The following is a 21283-nucleotide window of genomic DNA, read 5'->3' on the forward strand; positions in this document are numbered from 1 at the left end:
CTCTGTCGCCCAGGCTGGAGTGCAGTGGCCGGATCTCAGCTCACTGCAAGCTCCGCCTCCCGGGTTCACGCCATTCTCCGGCCTCAGCCTCCCGAGTAGCTGGGACTACAGGCGCCCGCCACCTCGCCCGGCTAGTTTTTTGTATTTCTTAATAGAGACGGGGTTTCACCGTGTTAGCCAGGATGGTCTCGATCTCCTGACCTCGTGATCCGCCCGTCTCGGCCTCCCAAAGTGCTGGGATTACAGGCTTGAGCCACCGCGCCCGGCCTGGGCTCAGTTTCTTAATCTGTAAAGTAAGGAAGTTAGATTCCACAATCCCTCACCTTCCCCCTGGTTCAAACACCTACGATCTCTAATCTTTAGCTCCTGATGGATTTCAGCGGCTGTTGGAGAAGGGCAGTGAGATGGGCAGCTGACTTGGAACCTACCTGAGTGTGTAGTGTATATTCTTTCTGCCTGTCCATGAATGTGTTCAGGGTTTTTTTGTTTGTTTGTTTGCTTGTTTGTTTTTCACTTATAATCTAGGGAGCAGAATGAACATTGAGGTTTTGAGGGTCCACAACCTATTTTCATTTTTTAGTTGTTTCTCACAGGGGTCAGACCAGCACCCTCCTTCCCCTGAGCCCTGCAGTCTGTGTTCAGGGTCTTCCTGATCCCCTCTGGGGAATCTACAGCTTACTCCTGCACTATCCTTTCTAGCCTCAAGAAGCCTGAGGCTCCTGCTGTTGCCAAAGCTGTGGACAGAATCCCTGACATTCAAGACCAGGAGGCCTCCCGAGGCCTGGAAGCACTATGCCGTTTCCTTATCCACCAGCCACGCCTCACCCCGAGCAACTGGGGCTATGGATGAGAATTCTCTGAAGACCCCTTCCTTCTCCTGCCTACCTCCCCTTGGAGCTCTCACAATTTAGGGCCTAGACTGGGCAAACCCAGGCAAAACTCAGGGCTAAAGAAGTTACAAGGTTTATCACACCCCAGGAGCCCCCGTCTCTTGTCTTTGCATTGGCAGAGACAATATTTTTGGCCCTGCCTGCCCTGAGGTCTTGGTGAGGATTCGAAAGCAGCTCCAAGACATTTATATCCGCCTCCCCATCCCTCTCATTCCTCTTGCCCCCAAGGTATCCAGGGTAATTCTCACTTTGGCTCTCATGACGGCGTCCCATGAGTTTTATTTGCGCTGCACAGTGTTTAAAATTTTGAGCCAATTTTTAAAAAAAGGTTTCTTTTAATTTTGTTTTGCTTTTTAAACAAATTTCAAGATCCAGGCGTTTTTGAAAAATAGGACATCCTGGTTCCACTGGCTGCGCCTCTGGCGGCCCCAGGCAGTGGCGGTGGCCCTTGCCTTCTGTTTTGTCAACGCCTTGCTGGCACCCTACAGTCGCCATGTGTCTGGAGAGCCCGGGCTTCAAACACATGGCAGTATCTGCAGCGAAACATATGCAATTTCACACTAAGTGGGATGCGTCAAGATTATAAATAGCCTCCCATTCGTTCAGGTCAGGATTTGCACCAAATGCATTTGCCAGAAACTTACAAATGTTTTTTGGGCTTTGGAATTACAGATGAATATTGTTGTCTTCCATGATGGGTCCTAGTTTACAGAGGAGGAGGTCGTCGTGGTGCACGGGAGTGAGAGCTCGGCATGGCCAGAATTCAGCCCAGGGCGGCTGGCTTTGTGACCTGCCCTCCTGGCCCCTGCCTCTGGCTCACTCCTAGGTCCTGCGTGGACCCTTCGGGATTTGCCTCTGACGCCCCTGAACCCTGGGAAATGGAGGCAAGGGTGTGGCCTGCTTAGGGTTCCGCAGGCACCCGGATTCACAGGGAGGGGCCTGTGATCATGACCGATGATAACAAAATGACAGCATCCTTACCCTGTGCGGACCCCAGGATGAGGATTTTTCACCGAAGACCCCATTTTCTCCTGGAGCCTCAGAGGACAGGGCGCTATCACCAGTTTGTTTCACAAATAAGAAACCTATGACTGATTTAGTGTAGTTTGCAAGTCAGGTGTTCCCTTTTTCCCGTAAACATGATTGCTTCTAACAGTCCACAGACCTCCCCATAGCTACAGCCATTGATGTCCATCAAATACAGTAGCTCTGCCTGTGTTTTGGGGAGGATTCTGGATCTTTCTTGAATCCTCTATGTTGGCTGAGTTGAAAGGCCAGAAGCCCCTCTGTTTCTGAAACGACAGCCATCTGTGGAGTTGGAGCCGTGTCAGGGCTTTAGGGAAACGAAGATCGTAAAGGACCAAAATTCCCTTTCTTGGGTTGCGCACAGATGAAATGATTGGTTTATGATTAGGCAGCTTTTATGTGCAAAATACATACAGAATCACACTGGGCTGAAACCAGGAGAGGCCTGGGAATGGAGCCCGCAGGAAGGAACAGCAGATTCAGGTCTCTAATCTGGCTCACCCAGGGCCTGTCCCAGTGAGCGGACAGTGGGTCGTGGGCAGAATGGCCTTTGCTGTTGGAATTGTTATTTCTCTCTCGCGCTAGTGGTCTGCTCTTGCATGAGTTTCGCACCATATACGGTGTCTCTGCCATCACAGCGACAAGCCTTTGGTTTTGTTTAGAGCTTTACCTACCCCAAAGCTCTCTCATGCACTAGGCTCGTTCTTTCCACCCACAGCCCTGTGAAGAAGGGACCATGCTCACCCTCATTTTCAGATCAGGAAACCGAGGTTCAGAGAGGCTGAGTGACTTGCCCAAGGTCACACAGCTAGCTGGTGGTTGAGTCAGGAGAGAAACTCTGTCTCCATCGCCTGACAGGGCCTGTGGGAGTCTACCCCAGGGAGGCCCCAGAGCCTGCTTGCTCTGGAGTGCAGATGGGGGAAACTGGGGCCAGAAGGAGGGAGGGTTCATTCCAGATGCTTCTGTGGGAGTCTGTGGCAGTGCCTGGGACCCTTGTCGTCTGTGCAGACTGCCACCACCCATTTCCTACGCTATTCCTACCGTATCTGTCCCCCGGAGAGGAGTATTAGGGTCCCTCTGGACACCATGAAAGTCAGGCCTTGAAAGGTACATGTTGATGATGATGATGCTGGTCGCGGTGATAGTGGCAGTTATAGAGGAAGTGATCCAGGCCCACAATCTCTTATCTGCAATTCAAAATCCAAAATCTAAAAGTCTTGTTCTAATGCATTTGGTGGGAGGGTGTTTGCTGTCTTTACATCCCTCTAAGTGTGCAAATTCATGTTTCACTGCAGAAATGGGAATGTGTTGAACGCAGGGCGCTGCCCCAGGCCTTACTGCGTGTGTTAAGGGCACACAGTATGTACACAGTATTTCCTTCTACAATCTGAAACCTTCTGAATTTCCAAATGCATCTGGCCTGGGGTTCAAGATGCACTTGAGGACCTGGAGAGGTGAGAGTTATGCTCACCTCTCTGCTCTTGTGTGGCTCTCCAGTGCATGGGAGAAACAGCCCAAGTCCTCAGGGAGGCCTCTGTGGTCCTCGTGGCTGTCTCATGGACCCCCTCGCTGACCTGCGGCTGGATGCCCCTCTGCCTGCAACACTCCTCCTCAGGTCCCACACGGTGGGCTCACTGCCTTCTTTCAAACATTGACTCAAATATCTTCTCATGAGAACCGCTGAATCCTCCCTAGGTACCACACACCCCGCCAAGGCTTCCGGTCCCAGCCCTCCTCTCTGTCTGTCTCCACACCTCTCCTGACCGTCTAGTATTTGCATAATCACTAGCTTAGCTTGTCTCTTGTCTGTCTCCCCATCACACCCTGACTGTTATGGCAGATCCACCAGGGCAGGGATTTTCCACTGTTTTGTTCACTGCTGTGTCCTCAGCACTTAGAACAGTGTCTGGCACATAGTAGGTGTTCAGTCCATAGGTAGTCTCTGAATAAACCCGATGTAATGATTGCAGTGATCTTTTGAGGTGGGCACAGCAAGGAACCCCTATTTTTATAGATGAGACCCTGAGAGATGTTCATTTGTGAGTGGCCAAGCAGAAATCAAACTAGGTCTGCATTGCTCCAAAGCTCCCCTCCACAGGGCTGTGCACATCTGTGTTCACAGGCACACACAGCACATGTGCACATGGACACACACACAGTAGCTGTTCAATCAGTTTCACACACACACACACAGTAGATGTTCAATCAATTTCACATACACACACAGACACAGTAGTTGTTCAATTTCACACACACAGACACACACAGAGCAGATGTTCAATTTCACACACACCGAGTAGTTCAATCAATTTCACACACACACACACAGAATAGATGTTCAATTTCTCTCTCTCTCTCTCACACACACACACACACACACACACAGACACACACACACACACACACAGAGCAGATGTTCAATCAGTTTTGTCAGGTTGAGCTGAATTTGCCGCCTGGTCACTGCAGGGAAAACCCCTCTGAACTGGTGGTGACAGAGTGACCAGGAAGGCCAGTGCCAGCCCCGGGGCCCCCAGGTCCCTTCATTCCCTGCTGGAGGTGGGGAGCTCTGGGTCTTCGAGGAGCATGATCCACCCAGGGCCTCACCCAGCCTGGGACAGTGGGCCTGCTGCCCTGCTCCAGTGGGAGCCCCACGCTCTCAGGCCTGTCTTTTCCTCTTGCCTTTGCCCTGCCATCCGCTCGGCCTGGGACCCTCTTCCCTTTTTTCTCCACCTGGCTGGCTCCATCCCTCATTCAGGTCTCAGATTCTCAGATAAGACCTCGCGTCCTTAGAGAGGCCCTCTCTGCCTGCCCAGCCAAGGGGATGTCCTCCTAGTGCAGACTGTATTGTGCCCGAGGCACTTGCTGATCCCCGCATTGCACTCAGTATTTCAAAATGTGTAAATATTTCAGGTGCCTTTTTCTTTTTTGAGATGGAGTCTTGCTCTGTTGCCCAGGCTGGAGTGCAATGGTGTGATCTCGGCTCACTGCAACCTCTGCCTCCCAGGTTCAAGCGATTCTCCTGCCTCAGCCTCCTGAGTAGCTGGGATTACAGGTGCGTGCCACCCCGCCCGGCTAATTTTTATATTTTTAGTAGAGATGAGGTTTCACCATGTTGGCCAGGCTGGTCTTGAACTTCTGGCCTCAGGTGATCCACCCACCTTGGCCTCCCGAAGTGCTGGGATTACAGGCATGAGCCACCATGCCCGGTCTTTGGTGCTTGTTTACTTGTGTTCTCTAACAGGTCTCCTGTTAGCTGGTCAGATCCTTGAGGGCAGGGACTCCTGCCTTGGTCTCTGTATCCCCAGTGTTTTGCACAGAGCTGGATGCACAGGAGATGCTCAATAATATTTGTAGATGAATAAATGAATGAATTAGTGAATAAATAGCCTGTGCAAGAGGATTGAGGGGTAGAGAAATTGATGGCCGTGCAGGCCTCTGGCAAGATCCTTCTCCCCATTGGCTCCTACCTCGCATTGTTTCTTGCTGGTAATAATAATAATAATACTATTTTTAGTAGAGATGAGGTTTCACCATGTTGGCCAGGCTGGTCTTGAACTTCTGGTAATAATAATAATAATAATAGTTGTTGCTGTTATTATTGTTTATTGAGTACTTACTATACTATATGCCAGGATTGTACTCAAGCTCTGTGTGCATTGATGCATTGCATCCTTATAAGCCTCTATGAGGTACTGTTGTACCCAGTTTACAGATGAGGAAACTGAGGCTTACGGAACTAGTCCAAGATCGCCCAGTTGGTAAGTGGCAGACTGGAATTCAAACTACAGAGTTCATGACTTTCCCATGTCCCAATGCTGGCTTTTAGAGTCGCATCGGCTGGGCCAGTCAGGGTCGTGCAGTTGTCAGAGCCGCTTCCCCACCTCACTGCCTGCAGCTGTCCAGGCAGGCTAGGGCTGAGAGGGGAGTAGCTGTGGGAAGCCCTGGCCTGTCACGAGCACCCAGACATGCTGGGGGCATCTTCATGCCTCAGGGTCCAAAGGTCCCCAAGCCCCGATGCCAGCCAGGAGGCTGCGGTGTCCCCAGGGCTCTGGCGTTGCGGCATCTCTCCTTGGAATGGCTCAAAGGGTGCCTGCACCGTTTGACTCCAGCCCCAGCCCTGGCCCTTGGTGTCCCCAGCTCTGGTGGCTGTATCTCTGCTGGTGGAGGTTGTGTCCCGGGGCCATTTTCCCACAGGGGAGTGGCCTTCCCTTTGGTGGCCTTCCTTTTAGCTAAGGGTACAAGGAGGGGCCTCTGTGAAGGCAGGAATGCTGGGCTGGGGGCAGCTCGGCTATGCACCAGCTGCTGTACTCTGGGTTTGCACTTGGCTTTCCTGGGCCTCGCTTTTCCCCACTATAAAATGGGGCCAATGGGCCCACCTACTTCATTGGCTGCTGTGAAGCTTGCAGCAGAAAATGGCTTTAAAAGTGCTTTGTAAACAGTGACGCACTGAAAAATGGGAATGCTTGGTACCCACCGGCTCACTCAGACGCTGGGAACTGCCTGTTCCTAGGGTTCCAGCTGGCCCCCATACTGGGGGTGAAGGGGGTACCTCCAAGCCTTCCTGACTCTGGCCTGTGTTGGGCCAGGGAACTTGCCTGGTCCCATCAGGAGCCTCACCCATGATGGGATTCAGGTGGGAGGGCCCTAGAGCAGGACATGGGCTCCCATACTTGGCTGGGAGCCTCCCTATCTCAATGGAGTCTGAGGCCAGAGGTGAGGAGCAGGTGCGGGGGGTTAAGGGCCTGGTCCCTCCTCAGCAGGGTGCCCAAAGCCAGCCAGGGGTCTGTCTCTAGGCCTCTTACTTTGGGACAGAAGGCATTTTGTACCTGTTGTTGTTACATGTGAGAAGAGCCATGTGAACATGTGTGCCCAGGTGCCATTGTCACATGTTGGGGAGATAATCCTGTATTTGGAGGCCGCGTTGTACTCATGAAAGCACACACAGTTCTCACACACATACACACAGACTCACAGACTCACACACACAGACTCACACATTCCCCCACACACAGTTCTCACACATGAACACAGACTCACACACACAGACTCACATACACACAGACTCACAAATTCCCCCCCCCCACAGTTCTCACACACATGCGCACAGACTCACAGACTCACACACACACAGTTCTTACACACATGAACACAGACTCACACACACAGACTCACACATTCCCCCACACACAGTTCTCACACACATGAACACAGACTCACACACACAGACTCACACACACACACAGACTCACACGTACACACAGACTCACACATTCCCCCCTACACAGTTCTCACACACACGAACACAGACTCACACACACAGACTCACACACAGATTCACACACAGACACACACACACAGACTCACACATACAGACTCACACACACAGACTCACACATTCCCCCACGCACATTTCTCACACACATGAACACAGACTCACACACAGACTCACACACAGACACATACATACAGACTCACACATTCCCCCATGCACATTTCTCACACACATGAACATAGACTCTCACACACACACATTCCCCCCACACAGTTCTCACACACATGCACACAGACTCATACACACACACATTTCCCCACACTCACACCTGCACGCCCAGCTTCCCTAGGAGGCTGCCGAGGCTCCCTGCTCAGGCAGGCGAGGCCTCCAGACCCTCTCCCTGCCAGCCTGGAAGCCGCTCGCATCCTCCTGTTTCCAGCCCGGAGTCACGCACCTCTGTCACCCTGCCAGACCTTCCAAATCCTCAGGAAGTGGTCAGGTCTCATCCAGTTCACACCCCAACCCCCACATTTCATAAATGGGGAGATCAAGGCCTGGAGAGGCTTGGGGACCTATCTGAGGTCACACAGCGTCGGGCTTACAACCCAGGGCTCGAGGGAAAGCAGGCCCAGAGTGTACTCATCCCAGCCGGCCTGGCTGGGCCCCTCTGGGACTGACCCAGGACTGGGTGTGAGAGGGCCTAGGACTTCCGCTTTGAGTCCTTGACATCTGCTCAGACATTGTCCTCAGAGGCCGCTCCACCCTCCCTTGGCCCATTCTCTGTCCAGAGCATCATCAGAGCTGCTTCAGAGACGGTGTTTCCATGTCTCTGGAGGCCACCAAGGCTGGGCTGTGAGTGGGGGACTCTGCAGAGGGAGGCCTGTATGCGCTGCTAAAATCCAACTCAGCCTAGGAATCAAGTTGTCTGGGCCCCATCGGATGCGGGTCCCCCCTGCAGTCTCTCTTGCACTGGAAGGGTAAAGCAGGGCTCTCAACAGCGCAGGAGAGAGCCAAGGTTGTGCTCCTGGTGGGTGGGACATGCAGGGCAGAGGGCCAAGTTGCAGCTGGGCAGTGGGGGCAGGCCGGGATCCCAGTGGCCCCAAATCTCCACAACGCTCCAGAGGGGTGACATGTGGACCCCAGAGTCAGCCTTGGGTAAAACTGGGATCTCCCTCCTTGCGCTGGAGCGAGCCCAGATGTTCGCAGGACACCCGGAAGGGGTACTCACCCAGCATTCCCAGCAGGTACAAGGTGGCCAGCGGTTGCGGAGACCCCATGGGCATGGTCTCTGGCCTTCTCTTGCCTCAGCCTGGGCAGCTCGGCACTGCAGGTGAGGATGTCTGGCCCGGTGTCTCGCTCTCAGAGAGGGAGAGGGCGGGGCGGCATGCTCAGGGAGGGGTGGGACGGGGAGCAGGCAGTGTGGGGCCTGCGTCACCCATGTTTGAAGTTGAACTGTCAACTTCCTCCTGGCAAAACCACCTGCCCCTGTTTGAATGGCAGTCCTGGCCTCTGCCAGCTTCCTGCCCAAGGTACCCGGGGCTGGGGCAGTGCTCTCGGCCACCCCCACACAGGACAAGGCCACGCATCCTGGAGGGACAGGGCTGCAGGGAGTGGGGACCCTGAGGGGGTTATGGAGGGTGAAGGCCTGGCTGCAGCTGAGGGCTGGGCTGAGGACAGGCGTCCCTGAGGCAGGGGTCCGGGCGGGGAGAGGCGGGAAGTGGGCAGCATGATGCCAGTTCTTGCTGCAGACTCCAGTGAAAGCCGAAACCAAACCCTCCATTTCTCCTTTGTGAGGGATGAGGTTGGAAGTTTGAGGTGACTTTCCACGGGTGTTGTTTCGCTAGCAGATACAAGAGATGGCTCTGTCATGAATGATGGGGCTTGTGCCTGTGTGTGTGTGTGTGTGCGCGCGCGCGCGTGTGTGTGTGTGTGTGTGTAGAGACAGCGATCTCCATGTTGACTTGTGTGATCTCTGTGCTGTGTGTGTGATCTCCATGTTGAGGTGTATATGTGAGCTCCATGTTGATGTGTGTGTCATCTCCTGTTGATGTGTGTGTGATTTCCGTGTTGCATGTGTGTGATCTCCATGTTGATGTGTGTGTGATTTTCAGGTTGTGTGTGTGTGATCTCCACGTTGACTTGTGTGATCTCTGTGTTGTGTGTGTGATCTCCATGTTGGGGTGTATGTATGAGCTCCATGTTGATGTGTGTGTAATACCCATTTGATATATGTGTGTGTGATCTCCATGTTGATGTGTGTGTGATCTCCATGTTGATGTGTGTGAATGTGATCTCCATGTTGATGTGTGTGAATGTGATTTCCATGCTGATGTGTGTGTGTGATCTCCATGTTGATGTGTGTGTGATCTCCATGTTGATGTGTGTGAATGATTTCCATGTTGATGTGTGTGATTTCCATGTTGATGTGTGTGAGTGATTTCCATGTTGATGTGTCTGTGTGATCCCCATGTTGATGTGTGTGAATGTGATCTCCATGCTGATGTGTGTGTGTGATCTCCATGTTGATATGTGTGTGATCTCCATGTTGATGTGTGTGAATGCGATCTCCATGTTCATGTCTGTGAATGTGATTTCCATGTTGATGTGTGTGAATGTGATCTCCATGTTGATGTGTGTGAATGATTTCCATGTTGATGTGTGTGATTTCCATGTTGATGTGTGTGAGTGATTTCCATGTTGATGTGTCTGTGTGATCCCCATGTTGATGTGTGTGAGTGATTTCCATGTTGATGTCTGTGAGTGATTTTCATGTTGATGTGTGTGAGTGATTTTTCCATGTTGATGTGTGTGAATGCGATCTCCATGCTGATGTGTGTGAATGTGATCTCCATGTTGATGTGTGTGTGTGATCTCCATGTTGACTTGTGTGATCTCCATGTTGTGTGTGTGATTGCTATCTTGGGGTGTATGTATGAGCTCCATGTTGATGTGTGTGTAATCCCCATTCTATATGTGTGTGTGTGATTTCCATGTTGATGTGTGTGATCTCCGTGTTGTTGTGTGATCTCTGTGTTGGTGTGTGGGTATGTATGTGAGCTCCGTGTCCCTGTTGCTCTTGGAGGGTCTGGAATCAACCCCGTTGAAGAAGAGGCAGGGTCTCTGCAAAGAAGATGGGGAAGCCTGGGGCAGGGGAAAGGCCATGTGTTTCCCTGGGCTGGGTTCCATTTTTTCCTCACATCCTTTGTGCTCCCAGATGAGAAAGCTCCTGGCTCCTGGGGCTTCCCAGGCAGGTGGGAAGCAGTTCAAGGATGTGATCACTGCTCCAGGTCCACCAGGGCCAGGGGCATCCCCCTCCCTGGGCTGGAGAGACTGGCTTGGTGATGCATCCACTTAGATTCCACTTAGACCTGTAGCAGGACAAGCCACAGACAAAACCTCTCAGACACCAAGTTAAAGAAGGGAGGGGTTTATTCGGTCGGGAGTATCAGCAAGACTTCTGTCTCAAGAGCCGAGCTCCCCGAGTGAGCAATTCCTGTCCCTTTTAAGGGCTCACAACTCTAAGGGAGTCTGCTTGAGAGGGTCGTGATCAATTGTGCAAGCAGGGGGTATGTGACTGGGGGCTGCATGCACTGGTAATTAGAACGGAACAGAACAGGACAGGGATTTTCACAGTGCTTTTCTATACAATGTCTGTAATCTATAGATAACATAACCAATTAGGTCAGGGGTTGATCTTTAACTACCAGGCCCAGGTGTGGCGCTGGGCTGTCTGCTTGTGGATTTCATTTCTGCCTTTTAGTTTTTACTTCTTCTTTCTTTGGAGGCAGAAATTGGGCACAAGACAATATGAGGGGTGGTCTCCTCTTTTTCCCCCCGCCTTAGAGAATCTCACTCATTAGTGGGAGTTCTCACTTTCATTTTCACTACCCATGTCTTCTTACAAGACAGATCGATAGCGATTCACATAGTACACTTGTGCTGAAGCATTTTGGTGAACTACGGTAGCAATGAAGCTTTTTATCATTTGAAGAAGTACAGGGAGCAAACAAGGGAGCAGTAAGCAGGTTCCTATTACTATTAAAACTCCTATTATAAGAGTTTTAAATCCTCCTAGCGCTGGGAACCATTTTCCAAACATGGTCCCATGATCAAATCCATGCCACACTTGCACGGGCACATGTGCCAGTTTTGTCATATTTCTAACTATGTATTCAACTACTTGCCCTTGATCATCTATTTGTAGACAGCAATTAGTAAGGTTAAATTTCCTACAGACCCCTCCTTCAGCTGCTAGCAAGTAGCTAAGAGCCAATCTATTTTGATAGATACCATTTCTCAACTGAGTTTCTTGCTGGGTCAGAATAGTCAAGGCTCTGCTGGTTTTATTAGTGATTATTTCTAAGACAGCTTGTAACCGTATGATTTGGTTGATCATGTAAATGGGGGTCTGGTATCCCCACGAGCGTTGTTGTGCCCAAGTAGCAGGCCCATAATATTGTATGATTGTCTCAGGGGACCATTCATCATCTTTCCAATTTCCTACAGCTATGCTGCTCTTTTTGCAGGAAGCATAGACAGGGAAGCCCAGGAGTTGGACTGTTTTTATGGGCAGTAGGAAGAAAGACAGTTTAATAGTGCCAATAGCACAGCTACCTGCCCACTGGTCAGGTAATTTGCCATAAGCTCTATGCCCACATATCCAGTCTAATCCAGTGGGGGTTGTCCAGTCCTAGTGGGACTGCAGGTCGGTCCACACAGTTTGCAACTTTGGGAATTTACTAAATGGATTCTTCTCTGTGTGATTTGAACTCCACCAAGTGACTGTCTTTGTGGTACCATTATACAGTTGCTGACCCAGACAACTAAGTCATCCTATGGGGTGAGTGAATTCTTTTCCTTCTCTAGCTATGCAATATTGTCCAATAACTGAGGCTTTTAGGACTCAGAAATTATCAGGGTGATTCTTTTGAACTGGGAATTCATCAGGAACTGGGTCTGTAGGTACTAATTCTCAGGTTTCCCATGGCCATTGATCTCCCATTACAGTTCCTCCGCATACATAACATGAAGTGACATTGAGAGACTGGGCTACATGCTTGGCTAATTGCAAAAACAAATTTCTTGTTTTTCCTGGAATTTCTGGTACTGGCACATTTAGTTCATCATAGAAAGTTTGAAACACTGGCTCAGGAGAGTGTTTGTAAACTTCTCCTTGGACCAAGTCCTGTACTGGCCACTAGTCCTTGATCCCTGGCTTAGGGAACAGGCAGAAGGGGGGTGTTCCATGGAGACTGGCAAGGAACTATAATTCCATGGCTTTCAAGCACCTGAGATGAACCTGGATTCCTTCAAGAGCTTCTCTGGGAACCGGATACTGCTTTTGTCTAATTGATTGGGCCCCAGGCTTAACTTCTGTGAGTATGGGGGCTTGGTTGACTGCCAGTCCCGGAGGATTATCCTCTGTCCATACTCGGGGCCATCACTTAGCTAGAGCTGGTTTTATCTCTTGGCCTGGCTCGGTTAGAAAAAGTCTCCATTCTTCTTCCCGGGGGACCGTAAAGGCCATGATAACTCCTGTTCCCGGTAAGTTTAGCAGTAAAGAGCCCTGCTTTGTGAAGGAGATGGTGGCTTTCAGCTTGCTAAGCAAGTCTCTTCCCAGCAAAGGCAAGGGACAGTCAGGCATGTACAAGAACTGGTGAACTATCTCATGTCCCCCCACCGAGCAGGTCCGTGGTAGATAGAAAGTCTGCTTAGTGGAAACTCCTGTTGCTCCGATTATATCAATGGTTTTCTTGGATAAGGGGTGACCAGGGTGGTCACTACTGAATGTTCAGCACCAGTATCAACAAAAAACTTAATGTCTTTGTCCCCAGTTGTAATCCTGACCATGGGCTCCTTGGGGGGGCTTGAGCCCAGTCCCCTTCAGTCCAATAGCCCTTCAGCCAGACTGAACAAAGTTCCTTCATCTTTGTCTGAGGTCTTTTGTTCCGAATCACCTTGCTTTTCCTTCAGTTGGGGACACTTATCTTTCCAATGTCCCATTTCCTTACAATAGGTACATTGGTTACATTGCAAGCGTGGGTGATTAGACTGGGTATTCATCCCAGAACCCCCCTTTCCCTCTCCTTTCAGGGGGATTCCCGTAATGGACGCGGCCAGTAAGTTGGTGTTTCACCTAGCCTGGCATTCGCCTTCCTTACAATTTTCTCTGCGGCTTGTTGCATCTCTATTCGCAAACACTTGATTGGCTATTTCAAGTAACTGTGAGGTATTCATACCCGCGAACCCAGCCTGTTTCTGCAATTTTCTCCAGATATCTTCTGCACTTTGACTAACTAAGGCCATATTAATCATGCGCTGATTTTCAGGGCTATCTGGATCTAAAGGAGTGTACATATGGTAAGCCTCACACAATCTTTCATAGAATTGCGCTGGACTCTCCTCTTTTCCTTGGATGACCTCAGAGACCTTATTTATATTTGTAGCCTTTTGAGCCCCTTTCTTTAGACCTTCTATTAATGCCTCATGGTACCGTCTTAGCCTCTCCATGTCTGGTCCCATTGAGGGTGCTGACTTCCCTCAGCGGGTGGGAGCGAGGACCTTCCTTAACTAACTGTCCCTTTGCTACTAGTACTGCTGCTGCCTGTCCTCTTAACCACTATGGGGGGTTCAAAACTAGCCAAGAATCTATATATGGGAACTGATCTGGGTGCCCTGGCTTACAGGTTACCCTGTGCCATACCTTTGAGACAAGGGACCTGTCCAGGCTTCCTTCTGATGGCCAACCCACCTCTAATGCTGGCCAGTCTATCTCACACAAAGTTCTAAGTTTTCCTGGTGTTATAGTGACTCCACAGTCTCCCTTAAATCCTTTTTGAAAATTTTCAACATAGGTCCTAGTGGGGTGGGCTTACTTTGTGCCTGACCTATGTTTCCTTGAGACAAAACACCACGCTCACACCACATGCACACCACAAAACAAAGAACGGGTAAAAAGGGCACACACACACTTTTACAGTTTACACCAAACCAGAATCAAAACCAAAGTCAAAGTATCAAGAAATCCAAACCAGGTCAAAACCAAAACCAAAGCATCAAGCAATCCAATTCAAGTTAAAAACAAAAACCAAAGTGCCGGTACAGGCACACCATGGGTGATCAGGCCCTGCTTCCACTCAAATGGAGTCGGTAAGTTCCAGAGACTAGTCTTACCAAGTTTCAGTTGTCCGGACTCCAAGTGCCAGTTCCTTCCTGGTGTTCGGTCACTGCATTGATCCTCCACAGGGGCCTGCCATGCGCTGCTCTGGCGAGGCGTTCCACCGGGGCAACTGCCTACCTGGGAGCGCTCTCAGGATCCGCGTTGCTCAAGGTGGCCGGAGTCCCCAACAGGGTTGCTCCACAGGGCAGGCCTAAGCCGCCTAAGGGCCTACTTCGACTGTCCATTAATCACCTTGCTTCCGGGTCAGGGAATCAAGAAATGTAGCAGGACAAGTCACAGACAAAACCCCTCAGACACCGAGTTAAAGAAGGGAGGGGTTTATTCGGCCGGGAGCATCAGCAAGACTCCTGTCTCAAGAGCCGAGCTCCCCGAGTGAGCAATTCCTGTCCCTTTTAAGGGCTCACAACTCTAAGGGGGTCTGCTTGAGAGGGTTGTGATCAATTAAGCAAGCAGGGGGTATGTGACTGGGGGCTGCGTGCACCGGTAATTAGAATGGAACAGAACAGGACAGGGATTTTTACAGTGCTTTTCTATATGATGTCTGTAATCTATAGATCACATAACTGATTAGGTTAGGGGTCGATCTTTAACTACCAGGCCCAGGGTGTGGCACCGGGCTGTCTGCTTGTGGATTTTATTTCTGCCTTTTAGTTTTTACTTCTTCTTTCTTTGGAGGCAGAAATTGGGCACAAGACAATATGAGGGGTGGTCCTCATATTGTCTTAGACCCACTTAGACACTCCCTGGTTTCTGCTCACTCAGGGCTGGAAGGTACTGTGTGCTTGAACCTCTTTAGCAGAGGGAAGCTTTGATCCCTGCCCCAGGATCAAGGAAAGAGGACTCTTAAGGTAGCTGTGATTGGGGCCACACCCATCCTTCATTCAGCCTTCAGAGGTGCCTCTTCCTCCTGCCAGAGGTGGTCTCAGCCTGGGATGGGGAGACCTCACCCAGCCCCTCCTGGCCAGGCCTGGCCCAGTTCCCTGCCCCATCCCTCACATCCATCCTTCCTAGTCCCTTGACTCTGGAAATCCCAACCTCTTTCATGCATTTGTTTGTTCATTCATTCATTCACTCATTCATTCATCAATATTTGCCCCGTGCTAAGCACAGGGATGTGAAGACAAAAGAGACAGACATGGCTCCACCCTTCTTAGCACCAAAGACTCTGCAGGGGTGTTTTTTCTTGATGAGTGCTGTTCGTGAGTCACACAACTGTGTATCGTAAGCAGCCCTTCGCAGCCCCTCTTCCCACACTCAGTGTACATAATTGCAGCCCAAAAGAGCGAGGGAAGTTTTACTAAGCACCTTCCTCTAGCCAGGGGCATCAGCTCCTTCAGTCTTCCCAATTATCATGGGAGTGGGCACAGCTTTCCATTTCACAGATGAGAAAACTGAGGCTCGGAGGGTACAGTATTTGGCCCCAGGAGGTCAGCGCTGAAGTATGATCCCACATTTTCCGCACTCTGCCACCCTTGCCACCACTCCCCACCTCTTTACCCAAAGAAAAGAAAACAAACCAAACATTTGGGCTTTGCTTTGATCTCGGAGTCTTCATCACGGCATAATTTCTACTCTTTTTGTTTGTTAGTTTGGTTTTGGAAAACTGAAAGTAGCTCAGGGCCTCGGGTTGCTGTCTTTCAGGCCCCCAGGGCTTGGCACTGCCTTGACCCTAGAGAAGGGAGTCTCTGCCCTCTGAGAACACTGCCCTGTAGGCTCCCTCCCTGATGCCCACCCCCATAAGTTACCCCCCTGCCCCTTTCACCCCTCCGGGCCTCTAGGTCCAGAAACCTCTGGGCCCCGGTCCCCGCTTAGACCCCAGATCCCTGGCGGGAGTTTCCTGTCCCCATCACTGCACTTTCCATGACACAAGAGGAAGTCAGCTGAGCCCAGGCTGGGTTTTCCAGGCAGCACGGCCCAGTAGAGGCTGAAGGTGGGGGAGGGGGTTGCTGAGCCCCCAGGGCCAGGTGTCAGAACCTCCTCAGCCTCTCCCGGAGAGGTGCCTGCCGGTGCTGCCCTGGGCCACATCAGGTAACCTGGGGTGGGGTGTGCCTGTGTCTGTCTCTCCTCTGGACTCGGTGACTCCTCAATGCCCCCAGGTGTGCCCTCTTCACCGGGGCAAAGGGGCACTAGGAATGTGGGGAAGAGGGAGGAGCTGAGGGTAGGAGGGAGGAGAGGAAGGAGACTGAGGAATGTGACTGGTGCATAGTAGGACCTCAGGGTTTGTTGAATGAATGAAGGAAGAAATCTATGGAATGATTCCCAAAGATGATGGATGGCCTGGTGGCCAGATGAGAAGGGCAGGAGAGGCCTGCAGGTGTGTGTGGATGACTCAGTGACCTGAATCCTTGGAAACCTCTGTTTGGCTGTGGGGGTGGGGGAACCCAGGGAGCTGACTTTGCAACACTCCCCTCCCTGCCAGCTCAGAAAGTGCCTCCCCACCCCCAGCTTCGTTCCCACCCAGTTTGGCTGTTGGTGGAGGGTGGGGAAGGGGAGAAGGAGAGACCTAGGATCCAGGTCTGGACATGCATGTGGTGTGCAGTGTGGTGGAGACACGCTGGCCTGGTGGCACCTGCATTCGAGTCCCACCTTTGTCACCTTTGTGGTCAGGTCTCTGTCATGCTCTGGGCCGAGGTTGGCGCATCTGTAAAATGTGGAGATTGGATGATCTCGAGGCCCAGCTCTCTTGTCCTAGGAACCCCACATGAAAGTGTTCGACTGGAGTCCAGTCGGAGGTGGGGAATTTCTCTGTGTGGGGCCTGGAGGTTTGCCTCTTTTGCTAGTGTGAGAGGGGCTGAGTGTTGAGTGAGTGTCAGGGCTTTGGGGAAGGGCAGGAGACTGAGGATTCCAAGTGCCTGAACAGGGTCCTGCTGTCTTGGGAAGGTGTCTCAGTGTCAGCTGGGGAGGGGGCTGTCTTGCCTGGAGGGACAGAGAAGGCTCCCCCACTGACCCCCTATTTTCCTAGCCCCTCACGGACAACACTAGACAGCCTCCTGTGGCTTCTGGAAGATCTGTGATCAGTGGTACCCTGGAGTGGGAGGGCTGGTTGGCTCAGGCCGCGTTCACCCCTGCCTCTGCTGGGCCCCCTCAAGTTCCCCTCAATGGGGCTGTGTTCCTGGAGCCCCTTTCCATTGCTACCTGCCCTCCACCCAGGCCTGCTACAGGCCTGCCCACAACCCGGGGTGCCAGTCATACATCCCACAGCCTGAGGCCCTGAGGACTCAGCATTCATGTTCACTCTTCCGCTGCTACTGTAAGATTAGACTTGTTCCACCATACGGCATAGGCTTTGCTTGAGAAAACAAGGCCTCCTAGTAGTGTACGACAGGTGTTAATGAAAGCTGTTGTTCACATGAAATAACTGAGGATCAGAGAGGTTATGTGAATTTCCCAAGGTGCACAGATAACCCACAGTGAACTTTGGACTGGACCGCCAGGCCTCCTCTTCTACGGGCACCCCTTTCCCTGGTGCAACCTCTCTCTCTCATCTCAGGCTGGTGCTCCTCCTGGCCATCTGGGGGTTTTGCTGAGATGCTGGGGGCCTAGGAGGCCAGCAGACCCAGCTGTGTGTCCTCAGTGTCGCTCTTGGAGCCTCAGATCCCATCTATAAAACGTGTGGAACACAGCCTGCCTTGAAGGGATGTTGGGAGGCTGGCTGGGCACACCTGTGGCAAAGGCTCATGGTGGCGGTCAGCATGCCGAACTTCAGCATGGCTCTCAGCTTCTTAGAGCAGTGCTTAGCATTCCTGAAGGCCCGACACTGGTCAGGAGTGCTCCTGCCTTCTGTCCCCCGCACCTAGCACCTGGCACAAAGCTATTTCTTGAACAGATGAATGATTGTCAGGGAAGCTTTCAGCAGGGACACATGAAACAGACTGACAAGCACACCCTGCCCACCCACCCCCACCTCCCTGAGCTTCCAGCCCAGTGGGGAGGTTACCCGACAGGCAACTGGGACACAGCATGGAAAGGCCAGGCCTGAGGGAGCACAGTGGAGGACGTGTGTCCAAGCCAGCCTCTGGGAAAATCAGGGAAGGCTTCCTGGAGGAGGTGACATCTAGATGAAGACCCAAAGGATGAGTGATTTTCCACTTTGGTGGTGGGATCAATTTTCCAGGCTGAGGGAAGCATAAGGACAATGGTTTCTGAGTCCTGCTAGCGTAGTGACTTCTAGATGGGTCCAGAAGTGGGGTGCTACGGGCAGCATCCTGGCTCAGTCCCTCACTGGCACTGTGCCTAGGGTGGAGTCTCTCTCCCGGCTCTCAGTTTATCTGTGAAATAAAGGCACTGCACCAGATGGTCTGCCAGATTCCTCAATCTGTGAGTTGAAGCTTGGAATCTCATTTAAAGAATATCAGTTACCAGAAGCTGGAAAGTCGATACATCCATTTTTAAGGGACAAAATGGCAAAAGCCACATTTAAAAAAAACCTCATATACACTATTACCTTTAGAGAGGCCTCCTATACTCACCAGGGGGCAAGGCAGTCCGCACAGGGGTGTTGAAGCCACCAAGGGATAATAAAAACATGGAAAGATAGGGAAAAGGGCAAATAAGTTCGAGACCAGCCACACTCTGGAATAGTCGGACTACAGCCATCAAGAAAGGGCTCATAGATCCCCGTATCCTGACACACAGAAATGGCCATGATATTTTGCTCAGTGAAAACATTAAATTTCAGAACAATTTATATATTGCAATCTTATTTTCATAAAATAAAAATATGAATGAGTTGAACAGTTTCTACATTTACAGAAAAAGGTTTTGCAGAATATTCATCAAAATAATAATAAATTAATTGTGGGGGTGAGAGTCGATCAAGATAGCAGCGTGAGGTTGGGTAGGGATTTTATTTTATGCACATAAAAGGGGTCTGCAGAAAATATTTTAAAGAAGAAAGTTCTGGTATTTGTTTGTATAATTATATATAACATATAACATTTTTATAACATGATTTTTTTTTTTTTTTTGAGACATGGTCTCATTCTGTTGCCCAGGCTGGAGTGCAGTGGCCTATCTTGGCTCACTGCCACCTCCGCCTCCTGGGTTCAAGCAAGTCTCCTGCCTCAGCCTCCCGAGTAGCTAGGATTACAGGCACATGCCACCACACATGGCTAATTTTTTGTATTTTTAGTAGAGACAGGGTTTCACCGTGTTAGCCAGGCTGGTCTCGATCTCCTGACCTTGTGATCTGCCCACCTTGGCCTCCCAAAGTGCTGGGATTAAAGACGTGAGCCACCATGTCCGGCCCAACATGATTTTTTAATAATAAAAATAATGCATATTTTTGTGAAAAATTAGCAAAACTATAGAATATAAAGGAAAAAAACCAGTCACGATCCTACCATTCATTATGACCACTGTTAATATGTCATATATTTTATTCTTTTCAATTTATAATTACAATAATCTACTGTTTCAAAATTAGTATCATGTATTTGTGATATACATGTTTATATGTACGAGGTATATATATTTTATATAAATTATATATCTTTTGTAAATATACTTAAAAGGATATATACATACACAAAGATATCTATATGTAGATATATAGAGAGAAATATCTTTGTATCCTGCTTTTTTTTCTTAAAATATATCTTGAATGTCGTGCCATGTCATAGACTTATATAACACGGTTTTTAAAAAATGGGTCTACAATAGCTAATAAAAGTTCTGATGTTTACTTAACCAATCCCTATTATTGGACTTTTTTTTTGTTTTGATTTTTTTGAGACAGTATCTCAGTCTGTCGCCCAGGCTGGAGTGCAGTGGTGCGATCACAGCTCACTGCTACTTTGACTTTCTGGACTCAAGAGACCCTCCCTCCTCAGCCTTAGCTGGGACTACAGGCATGAGCTACCGTGCTTGGTTAATTTTTAAAAACAAATTTTTTGTAGAGATAGGATCTCACTGTGTTGCCCAGGCTGGTCTCAAACTCCTAGGCTCAAGCAATCCTCCTGCCTCAGCCCTGCAAAGTGCTGGGATTACAAGCGTGAGTCACTTTGCCCAGCTCCTCTCTCTCTTTTTTTTTTTTTTTTTTTTGCTGTTAAAAATAACTGTGATAAATATTTTTGCACAATCATATCCTTATTTCCTTTAATTGGAATTATTTGAGTCAAGGATTATGACCATTTTAAATACTAAAAGCACACTATAAAAATTGAATTAGAAACATCCATCCCAACTTACTTCTAGTAGATCTGAATACTGATTGGCTGAGTTGACTTAAAGAGGGACACATTTGAATAGGTTTATAACTACTTTAGGGATCAGGATGTTTCTGTTCCATGATGGGCACTCCAGGTGCCCTGTGACCGTCAGTGTGGAAGAGGTGCAGACCCACCTCAGGGGACAAATTTGATAAAAGAATAAGACATGTTTGTGATCATTTACTGAGTGTCCAGGACACTCCTCGAGTGACTTCTGTTTGTCTTTGATGGCGTGTCCTTCCCTTGGCCCATTGCTGGGAGGTTTGGAGGATCCGAGGTCACCAGCTTGGTTTCAGAGATGAGGAGACTGAAGTTCTGAGAGATGAGGGGATGGGTCCAGGTACAGTCAGCCTTGGCCTGGGGCAAGAGGCAGGTCCACAAGGCAATCTGGGGAGAGTCAGTTCTGGTCTGGTGTGGAGGGTGGGAGGGCATAGCTCAACAACTTCTACCCCATCCACACATGTGGAGTGCTCACCTCGATATGCGTCCCAGCAAGCCCCAACACTTCAGCATGGGTTATATGTTCCTAATTCTGTAAGCTCCTCTGAGGCCAGGGCTGTGTTGGGTTGACTCTGTGGGATGATCGGGAAACAAGTACTTATTGGTGTTATATGTGGTGATAATGATGATAGTGATGATGGTGTCAATGATGACAATGATGATAATGGCAGTCATGATGATGACGGTGATGATGAAATGATGAATA

At 50.1% G+C, this 21283-nt stretch overlaps 1 protein-coding gene across 2 annotated transcripts in view; it reads right to left on the bottom strand.

The window, feature by feature from the left end:
- CD5 (CD5 molecule) overlaps nucleotides 1–14715 on the bottom strand; it is a 33590-nt gene extending 18875 nt beyond the window's left edge. The window contains exon 1 of one of the 2 annotated variants that reach the window (XM_025357114.1): nucleotides 14362–14715. Coding sequence is in view for 1 of the 2 variants with exons in the window: in XM_025357113.1 (XP_025212898.1) it covers nucleotides 8417–8471 (55 nt within the window). In the remaining variant the exon portion in view is untranslated. Of the gene's footprint in view, nucleotides 1–8416; nucleotides 8638–14361 lie in introns of those variants that run through there. The other variant, XM_025357113.1, reaches the window with a different exon arrangement.
- Between the last annotated feature and the right edge of the window lie 6568 nt (nucleotides 14716–21283).

The sequence above is a fragment of the Theropithecus gelada genome, chromosome 14, assembly GCF_003255815.1.
Source record: "Theropithecus gelada isolate Dixy chromosome 14, Tgel_1.0, whole genome shotgun sequence".
Classification (NCBI taxonomy): domain Eukaryota; kingdom Metazoa; phylum Chordata; class Mammalia; order Primates; family Cercopithecidae; genus Theropithecus; species Theropithecus gelada.